The sequence below is a fragment of the Urocitellus parryii genome, chromosome 11, assembly GCF_045843805.1.
Source record: "Urocitellus parryii isolate mUroPar1 chromosome 11, mUroPar1.hap1, whole genome shotgun sequence".
Lineage (NCBI taxonomy): Eukaryota > Metazoa > Chordata > Mammalia > Rodentia > Sciuridae > Urocitellus > Urocitellus parryii.
Window position 1 is genome coordinate 17,587,010 of NC_135541.1, and position 22,339 is coordinate 17,609,348.

At 52.4% G+C, this 22,339-nt stretch overlaps 1 protein-coding gene across 3 annotated transcripts in view; it reads left to right on the forward strand.

Moving 5' to 3' along the window:
- Positions 1 to 22,339, forward strand: part of Ptpru (protein tyrosine phosphatase receptor type U) — a 73,534-nt gene that overhangs the window by 3,142 nt on the left and 48,053 nt on the right. For all 3 annotated transcript variants that reach the window (XM_026391698.2, XM_026391699.2, XM_026391700.2), the window contains exons 2-7: positions 10,883 to 11,014; positions 13,724 to 13,995; positions 14,489 to 14,570; positions 14,675 to 14,790; positions 15,073 to 15,247; positions 15,816 to 16,109. In XM_026391698.2, coding sequence (XP_026247483.1) covers positions 10,883 to 11,014; positions 13,724 to 13,995; positions 14,489 to 14,570; positions 14,675 to 14,790; positions 15,073 to 15,247; positions 15,816 to 16,109 — 1,071 coding nt within the window. The remainder of the gene's footprint in view (positions 1 to 10,882; positions 11,015 to 13,723; positions 13,996 to 14,488; positions 14,571 to 14,674; positions 14,791 to 15,072; positions 15,248 to 15,815; positions 16,110 to 22,339) is intronic.

A 22,339-nucleotide genomic window follows, 5' to 3' on the forward strand; every position in this document is an offset into this window, starting at 1 on the left:
ATCGGCGGACACAACATCTTTGTTTGTATGTGGTGCTGAGGATCGAACCCGGGCCGCACGCATGCCAGGCCAGCGCGCTACCGCTTGAGCCACATCCCCAGCCCTCCCAGCTTGTTTTTGATCCTGTGTCCCCACCAGCCCGACTCCCTCACCAACAGCCTGCTGAATGCTTGCTGCCCACCCACTCCTCTCCACGCCTTGACCATGTCGTGCTCCTCCCCAGACCGACTCTCCCACTTTGCAGGTCACCCCTGCAACCTGTTCAGCTCAGATGTCACTTCTTCCCTGACGCCTTCCTTGGTTATTCTGTCCTAGACCAGGGGAGGTGGGAGTTGGTTGGATTTTACCCAGCATTGTAATTAGCATTTATTAGTTCTGTCTCCCTTAACTAGACTGTGACCTCCGTGAGGACAGGGACTGGACACTTCAGAATCCTTAGTGCAGGTGGGAGGCCTGGACCACCTAGTCAAATAAATATACGTGGCCTGAAAGAATGAGTGAAATCAAGTGGGTCAGGATCCAAGCTGGAGATGCCAGATGGGGGCGCACTGATTCCACTGAAGGTGGAGATTAAAGAAATAGGTTTTCCCTCTAAGAATCTAGAAAATTCTGCGGGGGGCTGGTGTTATGTCATGAAAAGGCCAGTGTCACCTGGGAACTGAGTTGAGGAGGTTAAGACCCTGGCAGAGACTAAAGGGAGCAGGTCTCTTGCCTGCCCCTCCCCCAGGCTCCCTGCTGGGCACCCCTCCCCCACCCTGGGCAGCTGGCAGGGCCTGTCCTGTTCCCAGACTCAGCCCTTTGTAATGAGGACTGGGCGGTTGTTGAGGCTTCGGGAGTCCTAACTGTCAAACTGAGCGCCTGAGGAGGAGGGCAGGGGGGGAGAACCCTACATTGGCAGACCCTCCTGCAGTCCCCAGTCCCACAGTTTGGGATGGGCTGGTGAGGTTATAGCCCCTGTCCTGGTGTGGGTGGGTGTGGCCCTGGCATCCAGGCAGCCAGAGTGGGGTGTGTGTGTTTGGGGGGTGGTGATTGAAGCTGGGACGCAGGACATATGTGTGGCTGGGCAGGGTGCCTTGCCCTCTGGTCACCTGGCCTAGTGGGACCGGGGTTTGGAATCAGGGTAGTGGTGACCAGCTGCAGTGATACCTGGAGCCTGATGCGAGGGTATTTGGAGATCAAGCCTCACGTTCCCTGAGTTGGTGCAGCGCTGTCTGGGTGGGTGGTGTCTCACTGTGTGGATGTGGGTGTGGGAGCTTCGGGGGTGCACAGGATAGCACCGTGGCTCTGCGCCTGCAGGCGGGGCCATCTAGGTTCTGTTTCAGCCCTGTTCAGAGCTGGCTTGCCCAGTGGACTTTCTACAGTGACAGGAGTGTCTGCCTGCGCTGCAGTACAGTGGCGCTAAGTCACATGTGGATATTACATTTAAGTTAGTTAAAATTAATTAGAATCAGAATTTCACCCCTCAGTTGCACTAGCCAGATTTCAAGTTCTCAAGAGTAACTTGTTGCTAGCAACTACGGTCGTACTAATTAGCGCAGGTGGAGGACATTGCCACCCTCGCAGGGGGTTCTGTTGTCAGCACTGGGCTAGAGGGGGAGGCCCCCAGCAGCTTAGTGAGGCCTGGGCTCCTCAGCGAGTGAAATTCGTCTGCAGGGACCGTCACTCAGTGGTTCTTGGGTGATTACCTTTCCCTGGCCTCATTATTTCTCACCTGGACGATGGCATTAGATTCTTCTTGGTCTCCTTTCTGCCATTGGCCTCTCTCTGCAATGCCCCCACCACTCTGTGACCAGAAGCCCTTTCTAAGGCAGACATGTAGGGTGCTGCCACTCCCTTGCCCCACACTGACGGCTGCCTGGCACCTGGGGCCACACATGGCAGGCAGGGACCTGTGTGAACAGCCTGTCCTCCTAGACCCCTCTCCCACCCAGCTGCCTTTTGATCCAGATAGATCCTTGTGATCCCGGAGGCTGCTGTGCCCTTCCACACCACTCTGCCTTTGCCCAGTGTGACTGCTGTTGAGGACCTCCCGCCCCCCCCAGTCCAGCTCTACTGTCACTTGCACAGTGAAGCCTTCCCAGTCTGCTCCTGGGGCTGTAAGTCAGGTTCCTTCCTAATGCGCGTATGACCACGTGCGGCCCTTGTTTTCTCTCTCCTCTCCCCACTAGACCAGGAGCCCCCTGAGTGCTGGGGTGGCTCTTTGTCACCTCTGGTCTCCAGGGCCTTGAGCCTGGTGGGTGCCTGGTAGGTGTTTGCATGGGTGTGCCCCCTGGGAGAACAGGGAAGGCTTGGAGGAGGTGAGGGAGGTCCTGGGACCCAGAGGGCTGCTCTGCTTCCTCATGTGGCTCTGGGCAGGGGCTGCCATTGCCTGAAGAAGGCTGGGGGCAGGACCCCAAAGTGGCTAACTTAGCAGATCCTGCTGCTGCTGACTCAGGAAGTCTTGGAAGGTCTCCATCGTGCAGACTCCAGGGACTGGGGGTGGATGTGAAGGGATGAGGAGCAAGGTGGTTTGCAGGGAGTCACTGACCTTTGGGAGTGTGAAGGCCGCAGCTGGGAGAAAGATTGGGACAAGGTGTTATTGGGGGTTTCTGATCACACATGGGGTTGGGGTGGTAGGTGGGGGCTAGGGGACAACTGGGAACAGGAGCTGTCTGGTGATGGATATGCATCTCGGCAGTGGGACAGCTGGCAACGAGAGCACAAGTGATGTGGGGGCAACCATTGAGGACTAGGGGAGAGTGGGGAGGGAACAAACGGGGATGAGGGACAGTTGTGCGTTAAGAGGTGACAGCTGGGAGATATGAGAATCTTATCCGGATAGAATAGGGATCTTCACCAAGAGTGGGAAGTATGTTGCTCAGAATGTAGCGTGCTTGTGTGTGTGTGTGTGTGTGTGTGTCTTTGTGTGTGTGCCTAGAGTGAGGTGGTTGTGAACATGTGCTTAGGGCCACACCATCTGGGTTCTAATACTGGTTTCACCACTCCTATCCGTTTGACACTTTGGCTAGTACTAACCTCTCTGGGCCTTATAGTGTTCCCATTTGGGAAATGGGGTTGATAATAGAAAACACTGCAGAGCTTTTGTGAAGAGAGAGAGAGAGAGATTTTTTTCTGGTACTGGGGATTGACCCTAAGGCTGCTTAATCATTGAGCCACCTCCTCAGACTTTTTTATTTTTTATTTTGAGACAGGGTCTCACTAAGTCGCTTAGGGTCTCACTAAGTTGCTGAGGCTGGCCTTGAACTTGTGATCCTCCTGCTGCAGCCTGCTGAGCCACTGGGATCACGGGTGTGTGCCACCGTGCTCGACTGTGAGGATGTGTTCTGTGTTTCCATGTTTTCTCTAGGACAGGTCCTGTTACATCGGAGGCACCATGAAGTGTCAGCTGATAAGTGTGTTCATGTCTGCAGGCCTCTTGTGTGCCCAGAAGTTTCTTCTTGGGCTTCTGGCAAAGTCGAGGCTGGCAGCAGTGCTTGGTGTGAGGGAGGGGAGGGAGTGACTGGCCAGGTTGGCTGCGCCTGGCCCTCCTCTCCCACCTCCCTCTTGTCGATCTCACTTCCTGTGCTCAGGGGCTAACCCATAGGTCTCCCTGTCCTGTCCCACACTGCCCTGCCCTGGGCTGGGAGCCAAGGGATGAGCTTTAATTGTCCAAAAGATTTTCAGCAGAATTTAAATTCATTGTTTGTCTGCCAGCACATGGGGCCCTGCTCAGATATAAATACCTGGACAATGTGCTCGGTTCTGGATGGCCTGCCCTGTGGATGACAGTGGCTTCATCCTGTGCCCTTGGAGAGTCATTGGGGTGGAAGATGGTGGAGGGTGAGGGGTCAAAGTGGGAGAAACCCACTGGGCAGACGAGGCTTGGTCTCCTGCCGTGGGGGAGCCTGCCCAACCTGGGAGAGCCATAGGCACAGGGTTTTTGGGGGTCCAGGCTCCCTCCCTGCCAGGGCTCCCCAGGGAGATATCTGCAACTGTCCCCACAGCACTTTTGCAGTGTGTCACATTGTTACCTTACACGACAGAAATGCGCCGCATTGTGGTGGGGCTTCTGGGACCCAGCGTGTTGGCACTGCGCCGCATCTCGCATGGCTGCAGTGGGATCCCTTGCTGGCCTGCGGGAGCTTCTCTCTGTCCCCACTCTGCATGGTTCCATTGTTTTGTGCCTCCACCCTGCAGTCATCCTGCACTGGTCTCTTTGCAGCCCCCTTCTGTGCTGTGGTACTCTACTGGGTGGTCACCTGGGAGGCCAGGCCCCCTGGGTTTCTGGAACAGAGCCCCTCATGCTGCGCCATATCCAAGATCAACATGTGGCTTTCTACGGGCACAGCGCAGAGGTGTCTGCACCACGGAGTATTCCTGCCCCACCCTCCAGCGCCTTGCTGGGCGGTCAGCATTGTATGGGGCATCTGGACTCTCCTGGGCCTTGGGCACAGCTCCTTGGGTTGGAGTACTGCACTTCCACCAGCTGAGCTCCCACCACTGCATCTCTGCAGCATGTGGCATCTGTGTCCTGCACTGCATTTTTGCCATAGCACCTGCCCTGCACCTGACACGTGGGCTGTCCTGTTCCCAGGCCCAGCTCAGCTGCATTCCACTGAAGCGGCACCTTTGCCTCACGTAGCACTCCTGTCCCACTGCCTCGGTGCATGCACTGCGCTGGCTGGTGCCTCCTGGCCCGGCACTCATACTACCACGACTGCCAGACGCTGCCGCCTATGGTACCTTGGCCTTTGGCTGTTTGTGTTACTACCGTGGAGTTGGCTGCTGGCCTTTCCCAGGTTTCTGTCGGCAGCCTCAGGTGGGCAACCTCTTTGCACAGTGTCCTCACTGCAGTGCACATCTGCCCTTACTGCACGGGGTCAAGGTCAGGGACTGTAGCTTGGAACCACTTTGTTGGGCTTTGGGACTGGCCTGGCTTCTTGTGGGCAGCGCTGCTGTTCAGTACCAGCGCTGCATCTGTGCACTGCACGGGATGGCAGCCGAGGGCCTCTGCCTGGCACTGTCTGCTGGTTGTAGGGTTGTATGCATTCTGCTGACCTTCTAGACCCAGAGCCCTTGACCTGCGTCTGCCGATCCATGTGGTGTCTTCACTGCATCTCATTTTTGTGCCACTTCCTTCCCCTTCCTGGAGTCTGTGCCTGCTCTGCTCCTCTGCTCTGTGTTGCGCTGCTGTTTGGGACTCGGGTACTACACAGCAGTGTCCTCTGCATCCTTCCCTTCCCTGTGCATTCTGCATGCCTGTGCTGGACGCATTCTTTCAGTGAGAACACCTGCTCTGTGCTGGGCCCTGTGTTGGTATTTGGAGAGGGAGAGGACCCCAGGAGGCCTGGTCTTACCATCCTGCCTTCCTGTACCCATCATGCAGCCCTGAGCGCCAGCCCAGTGCTTTGCAGTGGTGTGCCACACCTTGTGCAGCACTGGGTCATGCCAGCACCTCCAGGCTGCACTGGGGCTCTGACCAGTTCTGCCCTACCAGATGTAGGTGCTGGGGGCTATGCACTCTGTGCCCCGCCCCCACACGTCAGATAACCCCATCCTGCGTGTATGCGGTGTGACGCTGCTGCATGGCACACTCAGCACACCATGCTGTGGTCTCACAGTTCTCTCTTCTCGGAACCTCTATAAGGTACAGATTTTCTCAGTGCAGGAGTCTGTACATGCCCTATGCCCCCTACTGTGTACTGTGGCTTTATGTGACAGGGCATTTGCCCTGCAGGGGATCGTGAACTCTGTGCCCACTCTGCACTGCAAAGCCCTCCACTCAACCCTTCCCCTCTGCTCAGTGTCCAGCCCTGGCCTGTGCCTTCCTCTTACGCTACCGACATGGCTGCCTACCGCTAACTCTGGGATTTGTGCTGCCTGTGGGTCTAGGAGATGGGAATGGGTCTGGTGAGAGTTCCTCTGCTGTAGCTTGCTTCCTTCCATCCTGGATGGAGATGGCCAGATGTTGGCATTGTTGGACTCTTATGGGAGGTGCCAGGTCAGCTTTTTCTGCCTGTGGCCTGGCTCTGGGGGCTCTCCCTGGCAGCAGTCATGCTGGGCTCTGGGTGGTTAGGGCATCTGGTTGCCAACCGTGTCTGTAATTTATTGTTTATCAGTTAGTCAAGGCTCTGGCAACTTTGGTAGTGGTGAGGTGGGCTTCAGGCCCCAGGGCTGGAATCATGGTCCTTGGACTGGGTGCAGCTGGTTAAGCTCAATGTAGCTGGGACCATAGGGTCAATAGGTCTGGTCACTATTAGCCACCTACATATACAGGGCTTGGAGATGGGAGTCCAAGGCCTGCGAGACATTTCAGGCAGGCATGAGATGGGGCTCGGGTAGGCCTGCCATGCCCTGCAGTTGGGGTGGAACGACCTGGGTAGGCTGGGTTGGGGGAGAAGGTCCTGGGTAGGATAGGACTCCCTGGAAGAGGGATGGTGAAATAGGCCAGCGCTGTCACTGGATGATACCTGGGTTCCCCAGGCCAGGGTTGGGGCTGAGCCTACTGTTGGGTGAGATCCTAGCCCCCAAATTCACAGTCTGTTGGGAGAAGTTCTATTTCTCCTGGGGCCACCCCTGGGAACTGGATGTTCTATTGACAAACCAAAGGGAATGAAAATCCCATTGCAAACAGGCTCCATTTACTCAGGGTGTTCAGAAAACACTGCGGGTGGCTGCAGGTGCAGCGGGCCCAGGGCGCCATTCCCTGTCTGGAGTGAGAACTTCTAGTCTGGTGTGTGATGCTTGTGGTACTCCCATGCACACGCACATGCACACACATGCACCCATGTGCATAATCCCCCAGCACACTGTGGACACACACCTCCTCTTAGACACATGTCTGCTGCTGAATGTGCTGCTTAGCTCCGTCCATAGGCACCATCCATCCGCACTCGACCTCGCAGCACCTGCCTGGAAGACCCTTGCTTTTGGACACCCAGGCCCTGCCTGGCACACCTCTCCCCCAGAGGACCTCTCCCAGTCCTGGGGTCATTCTTCCTCACAAGCATATTCACAAGAGCAGACGAATGGCAGTGGACCATGGTCTCATTGCACAGGCGAGGAAGCTGGGATTCAGAGAGGGCAAGTCATGTGCCCCAAGTCACAAAGGGATTTAGGGGCAGAGTAGGGATAGTATCCCCGTCTCCTGCCTCCGAGGTGATTACTCTGTACCAGCTGTCCTATCAATCCCACAAGCCAGGCACTCGCACCTGGGTGGAAGCATGAACATGGAGGTGTGGAGATCCTCGCGCTTGGAGGCCCCCCTCCCATGCTCCTCCCTGACAGCACCCAGTCCAGAGCTGAGCCGGATGCGGGTAAGCCATCCCCTTGCCTTCCCAAATTGTGGTTGACGGTTGCTCAGGCAACCGCCCGCCAGATTGGGGAGATTAGCTGAGGAATGTGGCTGGGCCAGTTTGCATTGAGGCTGGGGGAGCTGAGGGGTCCTGGGTTGCTCCAGCCCACCCTCTCAGGGAGGCCTCCGTAGAGATGGGTGCCCTAGGAGAGGCCTCGGTGTGCCTAACTTATACTGTGTCCCCAAGTCTCAGACCAGGCTGGGGAAAGGGAGTGTGTGTGAACGTTCTAGTGTGCGGCTGTGTGGGTGTGCGTGTGTTCCTGCAGGGGTGTTGCGCATCTCTCTGAGTGTGATTGGAGTATGTGCAGATTGCATCCAGAGGGGCCCTTGAGGTCCCTTTCCTTGCCACTTCCTGACATCTGACACCTGGATGGCTTGGTCCTAAGCCCCCTCCTCATCGGTGCTCTGGAGAAGTCACCTTCCCTACTTGTGGCTTATGGCATGTATCACTCATTTCACTGGACTCCAGGGGCTTCCCTGCTCAAACACCTACTGTGGCTCCCTCGGTCAAAATGAGGCCAAATGCTCACCACCTTGGTCTGGCCTCAGTATCCCTCTGGTCTCAACTCCCATGACTTTAGCCAGCCTGGGCTCCTCTCTGTGGCGGACAGACCATTTTCTCACTGCTTCCTTTGTTTCTGCTGGCCCCTTGCCCCCAGGGTCCTCCCACCTACCTCTCCAGGCTCAGCTCCGTGGCGCCTCCTGCAGGAAGCCTTGCCTCACACATAGTCGTGACCTCTGCTTTGTCTCATTCTGTCACCTTCACTTAGACTGGGAGATCCCTAAAGCAGGTGGAGTCTCATCCTGTGCCTCTAATGGTGTCTGTCACCTGGCAACTGTATTGTACTGTCGGGAAGCAAATGTCTTATGCACGATACTGAGTTAATAATGCACGTGGCCAACAGCATTTCAGGGCCTTATTTTGTTTGTGCCTGGTCTTCTTGAATAAAGAGGTGGTTTAAATCTGGTTTTCTATACACTGTGACTGTGTGGCCTGGGGCTACATGTCGCTAGTGGTCATTGTGGCGATTGGTGCCCCCTCGTGGTGGTGTTGGTGGGTGACAGTTCAGGGGGACTCCTGGTTACCATTCTTGTTCGGAATCCAGAGTCAGATTAGTTTCCCCCACACTAGCAGCCTCCTGCGGGAGTGGGTTCTTTGGCAAGAACTGAGAGTCAGCTGTGGGATTCCTGAGCATCCCAGGGGATGGGACTTTTCCCAGAGCTCAGAAAGCAATTGTTCCCATCCCTTGTAGGCTAGGGCCTTCCTTGGGGAACTGGCCTCAGAGATGGTACCCACTAAAGACAGGAACTGGAACTGGGCCTGGCCCAGAGACCTAGGCCTGGAGATGGCCAAAGATCAGGGAGAAAGTGTTATTCTGGCTAAGGGGTCACTCTGTGTGGAGTTAGTCTGAGAGGTCACCTGGCTGTGGTCAGTTATACAGGTCACTAGGAAGAGGTCAGGGGTCTCTCCAGCTAAAGTCAGCTTGTCTGCAGTTAGTCTGGTGTCATTTTGGCTGAAGTCAGATAGTCTGGGGGTCCTCTGGATGAATTTGGGGTGACTCTGACCAGAGAATCATCTGGGAGCCACTCTAAGGTTGGTATATCTGGGGCTCACCAACTTGGGTCAGATTGTCTGGAGGATCGTATACTAGAGTATGACCCTTCCTGGGTCAGACAGTCTGGGGTTGCTTTGATCAGAGACCTCAGTCTGTGCCTTAGTCTGAGACGGTCATTCAACCTGGGAGTCCTGGCAGGCCATGTCACCTGACTCAGAATGGACAAGAGGAAGCCAAGGAACTGGCTTTCCCAGGCCTGCCTCCAGGGTCCTGGTGAAATGTCCTGGAGAAGCCGCCTGGTCACTCCTGAGGGAACAGGAAGGGCCTGGGCCTCAGTCAGGGCTCCCCATCCTGGCTTTGCTTCCTGGCAATCCTTCTGCCTCAGCGATTGACTGGGACCCCCCTGGGTAGGCCCAGGTCAGGCGGAAGCCAGCTGTGCCCCTCATACAGGAAGCAGTCCCTCTTGCTGGGCTGCACCATGGGCCTTTTTAGAGGGAGAGCTGAGGCCCTCCCAGTGGGGATGGGTTAAAGCTTCCCGTAGACCCCGGGTCTGCTGACCTGGGCTTTTCTAACAAAGGGGCAAAGAGCCCAACCAGGGTCCAGCCCCGTCACTGTTACTCCATCCCGTCTGCTTGGTGCCAGCCTCACGCCCACATCTCGTCCTTTCACACTCAGATGAGGTACAGTAGGAAATGAGGCCAGCAAGTGGCGAGCCCCTTTGTTCCTGGCTCTACTGGTGTGTTCCACGTGTCACTTCACATGACCTGCATAGCCACATGGAGCAGCCCAAAGTGAAGTCACTTGCTGCCTGCTGGGCACGTGCCACTCACGCCCCAGTGACTGCCTGCCACCCCCCACCATCCCATCTTATTGAGCTGGGAAGTAGCTCAGGTTTGCCTCGGCTCATATTTCTGGTGGGAAGTGTCATTCTGGGCCCCTGACTGACATGCATTCAAATCCTGCCTCTGTTCCTTGTGTGGGTACAAGTGCCACATAGTCAGAGCTGCTGTTCCCTGAGTGCTTACATGTGCTAAGTGCATCCCCGTGATGAATTCTCAGCCACCCCATGTGTGGATGGGGAAACTGAGGCTCAGAAAGAGAACAGCTTGCCCAGGGTCACCAGGGTTGGCAGGTGGCAGAGTCAAGATTCAATCCCAATTATGTCTGATGCCACACCCATTCCTGACCTGCCCTATTGTACTGTGGACAGATGGTTTCACCCTCGGGGGCCTCAGTCTGCTCATCTGTCAGATGGGGGAAATCCCAGTGTCTGCCAGGCATCCAGGAGCCCAGCAAGTGGAGGCCTAAGTCTAGTGACCTTGGATGAGGACTAGATCCCCTGGAGCTCCGTTAGTAGGAATGTTCATGGTCCTGACTAAGGTGAGGCCTGAGGGACACTCTGCTTGGTGCTTGGCGTCACACGGTGCTTGTTGAAAGCGTGAAATGATTGGTGGTGATGGTCGAGTGTTAAGGAGACACTGTCGGGCTGCTTAGGGTTCCTTGGTCCTCCCCGGCCTGGCCCCCCCTGTGCCTGGCACAGTGAAGATGGAGGGGTGCTGAGGAGTAGTCAGGGGATCTTGGTTCAAACCCCATCTCTGTCACTAGCTAGTTGTGTGACCCTGAGAAAGTCCCTTAGGTTTTTTGGGCTCAGTTTCCTCATCAATAAAATGGGGATACTTCTCATCCTGATCTGATCAGATGGGCTGTGGTGAGGTTCCAATGACATAACAACCATGACCGCTGGTCCTTGTTAAGGAGGGTCTTTGGTGGGTGTTTGAACAGTGGGGAGGTCCTGGGAGGTCCTGAGGGAAGGTCAGTGGGCGAGGACTTGCTATTGGAAGGGAGCATGAGGGGAGGGCCTGGTGAAAGGGAGGGGGTGCGGGAAGGAGCACAGAAGAGGGAGGGGAACGTGGGGGAACGTGGCAAGTGGCCCAGGAGCCCTCCTGGCCAGCAGCCCTGCCTTAGCCTGGGCTGATGGGCTCTGTCCTCACAGCTGGCTGCACCTTCGAGGAGGCGAGTGACCCAGCAGTGCCCTGTGAGTACAGCCAGGCCCAGTACGACGACTTCCAGTGGGAGCAAGTGAGGATCCACCCGGGCACGCGGGCCCCTGCAGACTTGCCCCACGGTGAGCCTTCCCTCCTCTCCATTCCCCTTTGGTCTTCTTCCAGGGGCAGTTCCGCCCGCCTGCTGTGGGACCTGGGGCAAGCTCCTAACCTCTCTGGCCTCGCGGGCTTCAGCATCTGTAATGACATATGTGATGCTGAGTGTGGCGCCCTCTGGACACCGTCCACCTGTGCACCTCCGGTCGTTTCATTGGTAGAATGGGTGGGTGCAGGTTTAAGTGATCAAAGGCCCTTATTGCTGCAAGTTAAAACCCACTTCCTGTCACTCCCCTTGTAGGTTAGTTCAGGGTCCACCCCACTCCCACCGTGTCTTTGTCACTTTTCCCTGAGAGCCTCTGGGTCCTGGTCTCCTGAGGTCTCAGATGCTGCTGGAGCAGTGACGTTGGTGGATATTCCTGTGCCCTCCTCTTCCTGGAAGTCACAGGAATATCCACCAACCCAACTTCCGCTTTGCCCTGGCTGCTTCAGGATGGGGCACTCTGGGTCTCCTGAGCACTGGACAGGGAGTCAGAGACTAATTACATGGATTCTGATGCTGGCCTTCCTTCCACTCAGATGGTGGGCCCGCAGCACTCATTCCAGAGTCATGAGGTAGGGGTCAAATCCTAGCTCCATCATTTGACTAGCTCTGAGACCGTGGGCAAGTCACTTAACTTCTCTGAGCCCCTGTTCTCCTAACTGTAAAGTGGGGGAGAGCAGTAACTCATTTCAAGGGCCATTAGGTAATGCCTACAAAGTGCAGAGCACAGAGGTGACATGGGAGAGCTTAGTTGTTTAGTTATTATTTTTTAGGGTATTTGGGGGCCCCAATCACTGTAGTTGTTTTCACTGGGCACAGAATCAACTGGGAAGTAAGAGAAATATAAGGCAGATGGAGGTTAATTAATTGACTTTATTTATTACTGATAAGGCCTGGGTCACGGGACACGTATAATGTGAGTAGACCCCCAGGATTGGACTGCCAAAAGACCCCTTCCCTTTGCCCTATCACAGTAGTGGCCTGGGGTCTTTCCTGCTTAGTTCATGGCAGGGCTGGGATGGCATCTGCTGTCCAGGGTTGGGGGGAGGGCAGCAGACCTTCTTTCTCATTGTGGGACCAGGATTTGAAGCCAAGCAGAGGCAGGCCCCTCATGGCCTGGCAGCCACACACTTGTCCCCCACTGCTCACCCTGCCTCCCACTTCTGTGCATTTGCTCAGCTGTCCCCATGTTGGGGCATTCATCTGCCTCTGCAGGGCTCTCAGCTCCCTCTCAGACCTCTGAGCTCGTGGGTCTCACAGTCTCATTTGTCCGAGAATCATCTGTGAAGGTACCTGCCATGGAAGGTCCCTGTGTGGGCCTCTCCAGATCCCCAGGGCCCAGCCTCAGCCTGACACATGGTTGGTGATCAGGAACAGCTGATTTGAATTCGGCTCTTGCAGTCTTGTGGCCTCTGCCTCTCTCTCTCTCACTGAAGCAGAGACGCACTCTGAGAAAGGGGAGACACAGGCTTAGTATTTGGCATGGCCTTTTGCTAGCTCTGGAGGTGGTGATGATCAAGGTGTTCAGCCTCCACCCTCCTGGTCTCACAGTGCAGGGAAGGTTGGGGCCGAGGGAGAAGGAAGGAAGGAGACCCATACCCCCAGGAGACAGCAGGAGAAGGAAGAGTGACAGGAACAAAGGAAATAAATGAAAGAGCAGGGGAGGGATGCAGAGGAAGCAGGAGCAGAGGCAAGAGCAGTGTCAGACTAGGAGGCACGGCTGCTCACAGGGCCAGGATGTACCTGTTCCCAGGCGGGGACAGGGACCCGGAGTTTTGTTTAATATCCTGCCAGGACTGATCTGGGAGCTGCCTCCACAGGGCTCCTGGCTCACAGAGATGAATGAGATCTCCTCCAGCAGAGTCCCTGGGGAACCTCCTGGAGCGGGAATCTGAATGTGCTTGTGTTGGCCTGCAGCCAAGCCTGGGAGGAGGCGGCTCTGGGTTGCTGTCCGCCTCCCCTTGGCATCTGCTGGGGCCTCTCCCCTCAGAAGGAAAGCCACGTCCCTGGGAGTGTCCCTGTAGCACACAATCTTGATCTTCAGGGAAGGGTCAGGGCTACCTTTTTCCCCCCCGGTTAGAAATCAAGAGAGTATATGTCCCAGGAATCTAGATTCAGGTGGGGGTTGGAAGCGAAGTTAATCCTTTCATTCAGTCTCTGTCCCACATATTCATTCAGCTTGGGTTCAGAGCCTGTGCAGGGACATAGCAGAGCTCACAGGCTGGCGGGGAGAGAGACACACTTTATGAATGATCCAGGGCCAGGAGGGAAATGTGGAGGCAGGGCTTTGCAAGCTGTGGCCTCAGAAGATCTGCCATGTGCTGGGCTCTTGACTTGCGGGATGGATGACCCAGTCCCTGCTTCCAAGGATGGCATGGAACACGGGCAAGCTGTGTCTCAGGCAGGGCATGGGTTGGGACTGTGACCTGCAGATGGTGAGGAGCTGTAATAGGTTGTGACAAGGCCAGATCTGTGTGCTTTCTGCTGCTTCAACATCTCCTTTGGGAAGCAGATGCTATGAACAGAAGAGACCTACCCCGTGAATCAGAGCTGGGCCCAGAACTCGGCATCTGGACTCCCAGTGGGTTCAAAAGCCTGGAGTCCTTGGTTTCTGCCCCTTCTCAGTGCCCACCCAATCCTGGCCCTCCCCTAAGGGCTCCTCAGTTCCTACCTCTTCCTTCTCTCCCTCCAGGCGCCTACTTGATGGTCAATGCTTCCCAGCACGCCCCAGGCCAGCGGGCCCATGTCATCTTCCAGAGTTTAAGCGAGAACGACACCCACTGTGTGCAGTTCAGCTACTTCCTGTACAGCCGAGATGGCCACAGCCCTGGTACCCTGGGCGTCTATGTGCGTGTTAACGGGGGCCCCCTGGGCAGCGCTGTCTGGAATATGACTGGATCCCATGGCCGTCAGTGGCACCAGGCTGAGCTGGCTGTCAGCACCTTCTGGCCCAATGAATATCAGGTGGGCTGGGGTCAGACTGTGGTCAGCCTGGGGCTGAGGGCAGAGGGATCCCACTTTGTATTGGAATAGGATGGGATTAGTCTGTTCAACATCAGGGGTCAGTCTGAGGTCAAGGGTAGAGTTGATCTGGGGTGAATCTAGGTTCAGCATCAGAGGTCATTGTTACTAGGAGTAGCCTATGGCAGGGGCCAGAGGTGACTTGGAACAGTGCCAGCCTGGACACCCTGTTTGGCTGGGGAGAATTTTGCTGCTTTCAGGTAATTGTCCAGAATTGGGAGAGAACCTCTGGCCTTGACCTTGTTCTCTCTGTGGTGGCACCACACTCCTGAACCAGCTGGCATGGTGGGGAGGGTCAGAGTGAGCTGGGCTAACCTCTGCTGATTGAGGAGGGTGGGGGTGGGGCTGGGGCCCAGCGGTAGGGGGCTCTTGTGGACACCTCCTTAGACAGGGATGGAGGGATGTCAATATGACAAGGGCCCTTCCGCTCCCCCAGGTGCTGTTTGAGGCCCTCATCTCCCCAGACCGCAGGGGCTACATGGGCCTAGATGACATCCTGCTTCTCAGCTACCCCTGCGGTGAGTCCTAGCCACGGGGGGTGCAGGGATGAGGGGTGCGATGGTTGTGGATCTGGTCTGTGTGGGGTGCAGGCCTAGCTCATGCCTTGGCTCTGTTCCCACAGCAAAAGCCCCGCACTTCTCTCGCCTGGGCGATGTGGAGGTCAATGCCGGCCAGAACGCGTCTTTCCAGTGTATGGCGGCAGGACGGGCTGCCGAGGCCGAGCGCTTCCTTCTCCAGGTGAGGGAGGTCTCAGACCTTGGCCAGGGGTACGGTGGGGTGCGAATAGCTTATTCTAGTCCTGGGGGGCCGAGTACTTCACACTTAAGCACCCATACCCAGGTGTCTCCCACAACAGGGTTCCCTTTGCCCTCTTGGGTGCCCCTCACTCTGGGGCACACACAGTGAGACTACTGTGTAGGAGGGGTGGGTGAATGACCCCTACCCTCACCGAGGTCTGAGCGAGGTCCAGATCCCCCTCTCCTCGGCTCCCTTGACCCTGCCACTCCTGTTCCCCTGCAGCGGCAGAGTGGGGCGCTGGTGCCCGCGGCCGGTGTGCGGCACATCAGCCACCGGCGCTTTCTGGCCACCTTCCCGCTGGCCGCCGTCAGCCGCGCAGAGCAGGACCTGTACCGCTGCGTGTCCCAGGCCCCGCGCGGCGCGGGTGTCTCTAACTTCGCGGAGCTTATCGTCAAGGGTCAGCGAGGGTTACCAGGAGCACCCCAGGGGCGCTGGAGGGGGGGGTGGGGCCCTGGTGGGCGGAGTTGGGAAGGGTAGGGCCAGCGCCTGGGCGGGGTGTGAGCTGAACCCCTGGGCCTGCTGATGGGACAGAGCCGGTAGGGTCTGGGTGGCCGAGGTCCAATCAAGGCAGCAGGGTCGGCCCTGAGGCATGGCCTGGTCCAGAGGTGGGTCTGAGGGTGGGGCAGACAGGGTCCGGGTCCAGGTGAGAGCTGGTGAGGAGGTGTGTGACAGTGCCTTCTAAGTGTTGACCAGCGCTCGAGTGTCATCAGCCATAGGAGCAAGGCTTGGGGGTTCAGAGGGGAGTGAGGGGGTGCATATGGGTTGGAGGGTGAGGACAGGGTCAGCCTTTGGAGCGTGGCCCCTTAAGGCTTGGGGATTTAGAAGGGGTCAGAGAACTGGCCTGGACCAAGGCATGAGGGGTCTGGGAGGGCAGGCTGGCATCTTGGGGATATGGGTGTGGTGGAATGCAAAGTTGGGAGCATGGGTCTCACAGCACCATTGACCGGCTCCCCACCCTTTTCCAGAGCCCCCCACTCCCATCGCACCCCCGCAGCTGCTGCGTGCGGGCCCCACCTATCTTATCATCCAGCTCAACACCAACTCCATCATCGGCGATGGGCCGATTGTGCGCAAGGAGATCGAGTACCGCATGGCGCGTGGCCCATGGGCCGAGGTGCATGCAGTCAGCCTGCAGACCTACAAGCTGTGGCACCTTGACCCTGACACCGAGTATGAGATCAGTGTGCTGCTCACGCGTCCCGGAGATGGCGGCACTGGCCGCCCAGGTCCTCCACTCCTCAGCCGGACCAAGTGTGCAGGTAGGTACAGCTGCCACCTCCTGCTCCGGTCCCTCTTCTGGACACGGGGCAGGGCAGTGTGGGGGCAGAAGGGCACATTCCCAGAGGTAGTATGACCTGGATCTGTGTTCTAAAACTTAGTAAGACGTCATGACTTTTCCTTAACTCTTATTTTGGTTAAGATGATATTACTTTACTCGGTTTCAGCCTTTTAAGCATATGTGTATACACACACATGCCCGATTTAAAACTTACCACAACACCATACCCATTTTACAGATGAGGTGACTGAAGGACAGAGATGTGAAGTGACTAGTTAAAGAGCACACCTAGTGAGAGGCAGAGATGGGACTGGAACTCTTGACTGGCTGGCTTCCAAATCCACAGTCTTTGTTCTACTTTATATCATCTAGATAGAAGAATAACTAATAGAAGTGTGTGATAAATTCTAGCTGGATTCTCTTGACTGGGCATTGAGCCTGAAGTCTCCTCCTTGTTAAAAACCATGAAATAGTAGTTGTTAAGATCCATGGTATGCCTGGGCCAGAGGAAACTGTTTAACCAGAAAAGAAATTGAGAGCAGTGTTCTGTGATTTCAGTATGTTGTATTTATTGGAATTTCATTGAGATATGTATAGAGTCACATGAGATTGTAAGAAAAACACAGGGCAATTCCCTGTACACTCTACCTTGTTTTCTGCAATAATAACATTTTGCAAAACTATGGTATATTACAACCAAGATATTGACATTGGTACAATGTACAGATCTTATTCAGACTTGCCCAGTTACACTTTATTTGTATAAATGTGTGTGTATTTAGTTCTATACAGTTTGCAGTTTGTCACTGGATGTCTTCATCACGGAAGTCAAATACTGAACAGTTCAGTCACCTGAAGGACCTTTTGTGTTGATCTCTTTTTTTTTTTTTTTTTGGTGGTAGTGCTGGGGATTGAACCCACAGCCTTGTGCATGCGAGGCAAGCACTCTGCCAACTGAGCTATATCCCCAGCCCCGTGTGTTGATCTTTTATAACTACATTCCCCTCTTTCCCTAAACCCTCCAACCCTTGATAATAACTGATCTGTACTTCATTTCTAGAATTTTGTCATTTCAAAAATGTTATGTAAATGAAATCATGTGGCATATAATCTTTTGGAATTGTTGGGTATTTTTAGTAAGTATTTATTGTAATATAATTAATATCTCATAAAATTCTCTCATTTAATTGTACATCTCGGTGTTTCTAAACATTCTGAGTTATGCAACCATCAGCACAATTGATTTTGGAACATTTTGTCAACCCAAGAGGATACCTTGTATTCTTTAACCATCTCCCCATTTCACCCTAGTTCCTTGAATCCTAGTAAGCACTAATCTACTTTATCTTTCTATTGATTTGCCTCTTTGTAGACATTTCATAGATAGAATCACACAACATATACTGACTTCATCATTTAACATGACGTTTTCAAGGTTTATCTAATGTTGTAGCATAGATCAGTTCTCCCGTTCCTTTTTATTGCCAAATAATTTTCCATTGTATAAATGCATCACATTTTATCTGTCCATTCATCAGTTGATGGACATTTGGATTGTTTACACTTTTTTGGTTATTATGAACCTTATTTCTATGAAGATTCATGTACAAGTTTTTAGGTAGACATATTTTTATTTATTTTGGGTATTTATCATATATGTCGTGTGGTCACTCTACATGTAACTTGTGAGGAGCTACTGGACTGCTTTTCAAAGCAGCGGTACCGTTTTACACCCCCCACCCCCCACAGTGGATGGGGTTCAGCTTCTCTACATCCTTGCCAAAACTTATTCTGTCTGTGGATTACATCCTAGTGGGTATAAAATGGTATCTTATTGTAGTTTTGATTTGTATTTCCCTGATGACAAATGATACAGATCATTTTTTTCATGTGTTTATTGATGATGATTTGTATTTCTTCTTTTTTTTTTTTTTAAAGAGAGAGTGATGGAGAGAGAGAGAGAGAGAGAGAGAGAGAGAGAGAGAGAGAGAATTTTTTTAATATTTATTTTTTAGTTCTCGGCAGACACAACATCTTTGTTGGTATGTGGTGCTGAGGATCGAACCCGGGCCGCACACATGCCAGGCGAGTGCGCTACCTCTTGAGCCACATCCCCAGCCTGTGTATTTCTTCTTTGTAGAAATAGCTATTCAGATTTTTTTTACCCGTTTTAAGGTGGGTTGTCTTTTTATTATTATTATTATTTTTTTTTTAAAGAAAGAGGAGAGGGGGAGAGAGAGAGAGAGAGAATTTTTTTTTTAATATTTATTTTTTAGTATTTGGCGGACACAACATCTTTGTATGTGGTGCTGAGGATCGAACCCGGGCCGCACGCATGCCAGGCGAGCACGCTACCGCTTGAGCCACATCCCCAGCCCCTTATTATTGTTTTTTAAGAGTTTTTTATTCTGGATACTAGATTCTCATTGGATATATTTTCACATGTTTTCTCCCATATGTGGATTGTCTTTTCCCTTTCTTTCTTTTTTGGTACCAGGGATTGAACTCGGGGGTACTCAACCACTGAGCCACATCCCTAGCCCTATTTTTTATTTTATTTAGAGACAGGGTCTCACTGAGTTGTTTAGCACCTCACTTTTGCTGAGGCTGGCTTTGAACTTGCAATCCTCCTGCCTCAGCCTCCTGAGCAGCTGGGAGTACAGGTGTGCGTCACCTTGCCCAGCTGTCTTTTCCCTTTCTTGATAGTGTCCTTTGAATCACAGAGGGTTTTCATTTTGACAAAGCCCAACTTAACTAATTTTTCTTTGTTGTTTGTGCTTTTGATATTATATCAAAGAAATCATTGTCTAATTGAAATCATAAGGGTTTACTTCTACATTTTTTTGCTCAAGAATTTTATAGTTTTAACTCTTTACATTTAGGTTCTTGATCCATTTTGAGTTAACTTTTATAAATGGTGTGAGGTAGGATCCACCTTCCTTTTTTGGTGTATGGATATCCAGTTATCCCATCACTGTTTATTGAGAAGACTGTTCTTTCTCTATTGAATTATCTTGGCATTGTAACTGGCTTTTTTTTTTTTTAAACTCAGAATAATTCCCTGGAGATTCATCCAATTTGTGCAAATCAATATTTCATTCCTTTTTATTGCTGAGTAGTGTTACGTGGTTTGGTTATGCCTGTTTGTTTACCATTCACCTGTTGAAGGACATCTGGATAGGGTCTGTTTTGGGCTGTTTGCAAATAAAAGCCATGAATATTCATGTACAGGTTTTCTCATGAACAGAAGTTTTCATTTTTCTGGGATAAATGACCAGGAGTACCATCGATGAGTCATTTGGTTATTGCATGTTTAGTTTTATCAGACACCACCAGAGTGGCCGTATTGTATTACAGTCTCACCATACAGTGATCTAGTTTTCTGCATCCTTGACAGGATTTGGTGTTGTCACTATTTTTTATTTTAGATATTCTGAGAGGTGTGTAGGTAATTTTTCCATTGTGGTCTTCATTTCTATTTCTTTAATTCCTAGTGATGCTGAACATCTATCTATTCACATGCTGTTTGCCATCTGTGTGTCCTTTTTAGTGAATTGTCAGTTTAAGTCTTTGCCCATTTTCTAATGGGGTTCGCCTTCTCCTTCTTGTCTTCTTCCCCCTTCTGCTCCTCCTCCTCCTCCTCTTCTTCCTGTTGAGCCTTGAGAGTTCTTATGCATTCTAGATACCAGTCCTTTAATAGATGTATGGTTTGCATATATTTTCTCAGTGTGTATCTTAGTCTTTTCATCTTTTCTGTATGGTCTTTCATAGAGAGGCCATTTTTAATTTTGAGGCCTCCCACCATTTTTTTTTTCCTCCATTACCAGGGATTGAACCCAGGGACGCTTAACCAGGGAACTATATCTCCAGCTCTTTTTATTTTTTATTTTGAAACAGGGTCTCACTCAGTTGCTTAGGGTCTTGCTAAGTTGCTGAGGCTGGCCTTGAACTTGTGATCCTCCTGCCTCCGCCTCTGAGTTGCTAGGATTACAGGTATATGCCATTGTGCCTAACTGAGGGCCCCCCCCCCCGCTTTTTTAAATCAAATTTCCCTTGTTTAAATTGTGCTTTTCGTATCAAGTCTAAGAATGTCTTGCCTAGCCCTAATTCACAAAGATTGTCTCTAGTTTTTTTTTTTTCCCTCCTCAAAGTTATGGTTTACATCTAAATCCATGATCTGTTTTGAATAAAGTGTGAGGTTAAGGTCAAGGCTTATTTACTTTTTTCAATTGATGTTTTAAGTGTTTTTAAAAAGACAGACTGTGAATCATTTGAAGTCCAGTTTAGTGCTAGGCTTAGGGAGGCCCTAGGGTGGTGGCGAATCAATGTCCAAGGGGAACTGCCTTGCAGCTGAGGGGCTAGTCCAGGTTATTTAAACCTCTCAGAGGATCAGAAACAATGGCACTGATGTTCTGAGAACAGAAACAATAATCTTTACATTACAGGGTTAAAGATTCATTAACACATGTTGATTGAGCACCTATTATGCACCAGGTACTATTGTAGTTGCTAGGAATATTTGACTGTGAGACAGACAAAGACCACCAGCATATGAGTTCTTCATGAAACTGCTAGGATCTTACATTTCAGGCAGGAAGAGACAGATGATAAATAAGTAAACAAGTGGAATATATAGTTTGTCAGATGGTGATAAGTGCTGTGAAGAAGAATAAATCAAGGAGGGGAATGGGGTGTGTGGGTTGGATAGTTTTATTTTAAAAAGGCTCAACGGACTGTCTTTCTGAGAAGGTGACATTTGAGCAGAGATATGAAGGAGGTGAGGGACTGGGGGGCGGATCATTGGGGGAAGGGACATTCTGGGCTGATCCACCAGTGAGTTCAAAGGCCCGGAGGCTGGAGCATCAAGGAGACCCATGTGAATGGTTAGTGACCCAGGGGAGACAGCAGGAGAGGACCTCAAAGTGGAGCTGGGGAGGGGGGACTCAGGTGAACCAGGTGCGTAGCTACGGCAGGGCCTGGAGAGCAGGAGCTTGTATTTAGAAGTGTCATTGTGGCCCTTTTGTGGCCAGTAGACTGTAAGAGGACAGGGGGAGCAGACGGGAGACTAGGGAGGAGGTTACTGCAGCAACCCAGCTGGGACATGGTGGTGGTGGTGATGGTGGTTAAAAAGTGGTTAGATTCTGGTTTGCCTTGAAGGTACGGTTAGGGACATTTGCTGGTGGATTGGATGTGGGATGAAGGAGAGGGAAATGCAGAGAAGTCCAGGATGTTTCTAAGGCATTTCGCTTGAACAGTGGGAAGGATGGAGTTGTCATTTACTGCGAAGGAGCGGACTGCGGCAGGAGCTGGTTTGACGGGGTGTCATAGATCAGGAGTCTGTGTTGGAGATGTTGACTTTGAGAAGCTATTAGATGTTCCAGTGAAGATATCCATCAGGCAGGTAGATATATGAGTGCGGAGTTCAGGGGAGAGTTCAGGCTGCAGCTATAAATCTGAAAGTTGTCAGGGTAGAGATGGTGTAGATGGGATTTAAAGCCACGAGGCTCGATGAGCTCTTTCGCACTAGTGGTTCTCAACAGGGGTAATTGTCGCCTAGGAGACACTTGGCAGTGTTTGGAGACACATTGTTGTCACGACTGGGTGGTAGCAGTAGGTACTACTGGCATCTAAGGGGTAGAAGGCAGGGAATTGCTAAACATCCCACAATGCATGGATAGCTCCTGGCAACAAAGAACTATCTAGACCAAAATATCAACAGTGCCCAGTTGAAAACCTCTGATTTAGTTCTTAGATTTTTTTTTAAAAGGAAGTTAGCATACATGGAAGTGAAAATAGCTGTGAAGCTTGAGCCTTGGGGTCCTCCAGTGTTTTGGGTTAAACGTGGGCATTTGCAACTAAATGCACTAAATACACATGAAATACAGAGCCCAAGACACAGCAAGCCCTCAGCAAATGACAACGGTCACCATCATGATGTTCTTAACTTCACAAAAGCAGTTCTGATCTGTCTGCCCCTTGGGGTAAAATAAATCAGAGCTTGGGGGCTCTCTAGAGGATCTCTGTTCCACCCCTCTGTGTGTACACATGGGGAACCAGACCCAGGGAGGGGAAGGGACTTGACCGAGATCCTTTGGTGGGCCAAGAACCCACGGTTCATGCCGATGACTTTTGATTATTCCCATTTTACAGATGAACACGCTGAGATTTAGAGATTGAGTCACTTGCCTCAGCCTACGTGGTGGTTCCACA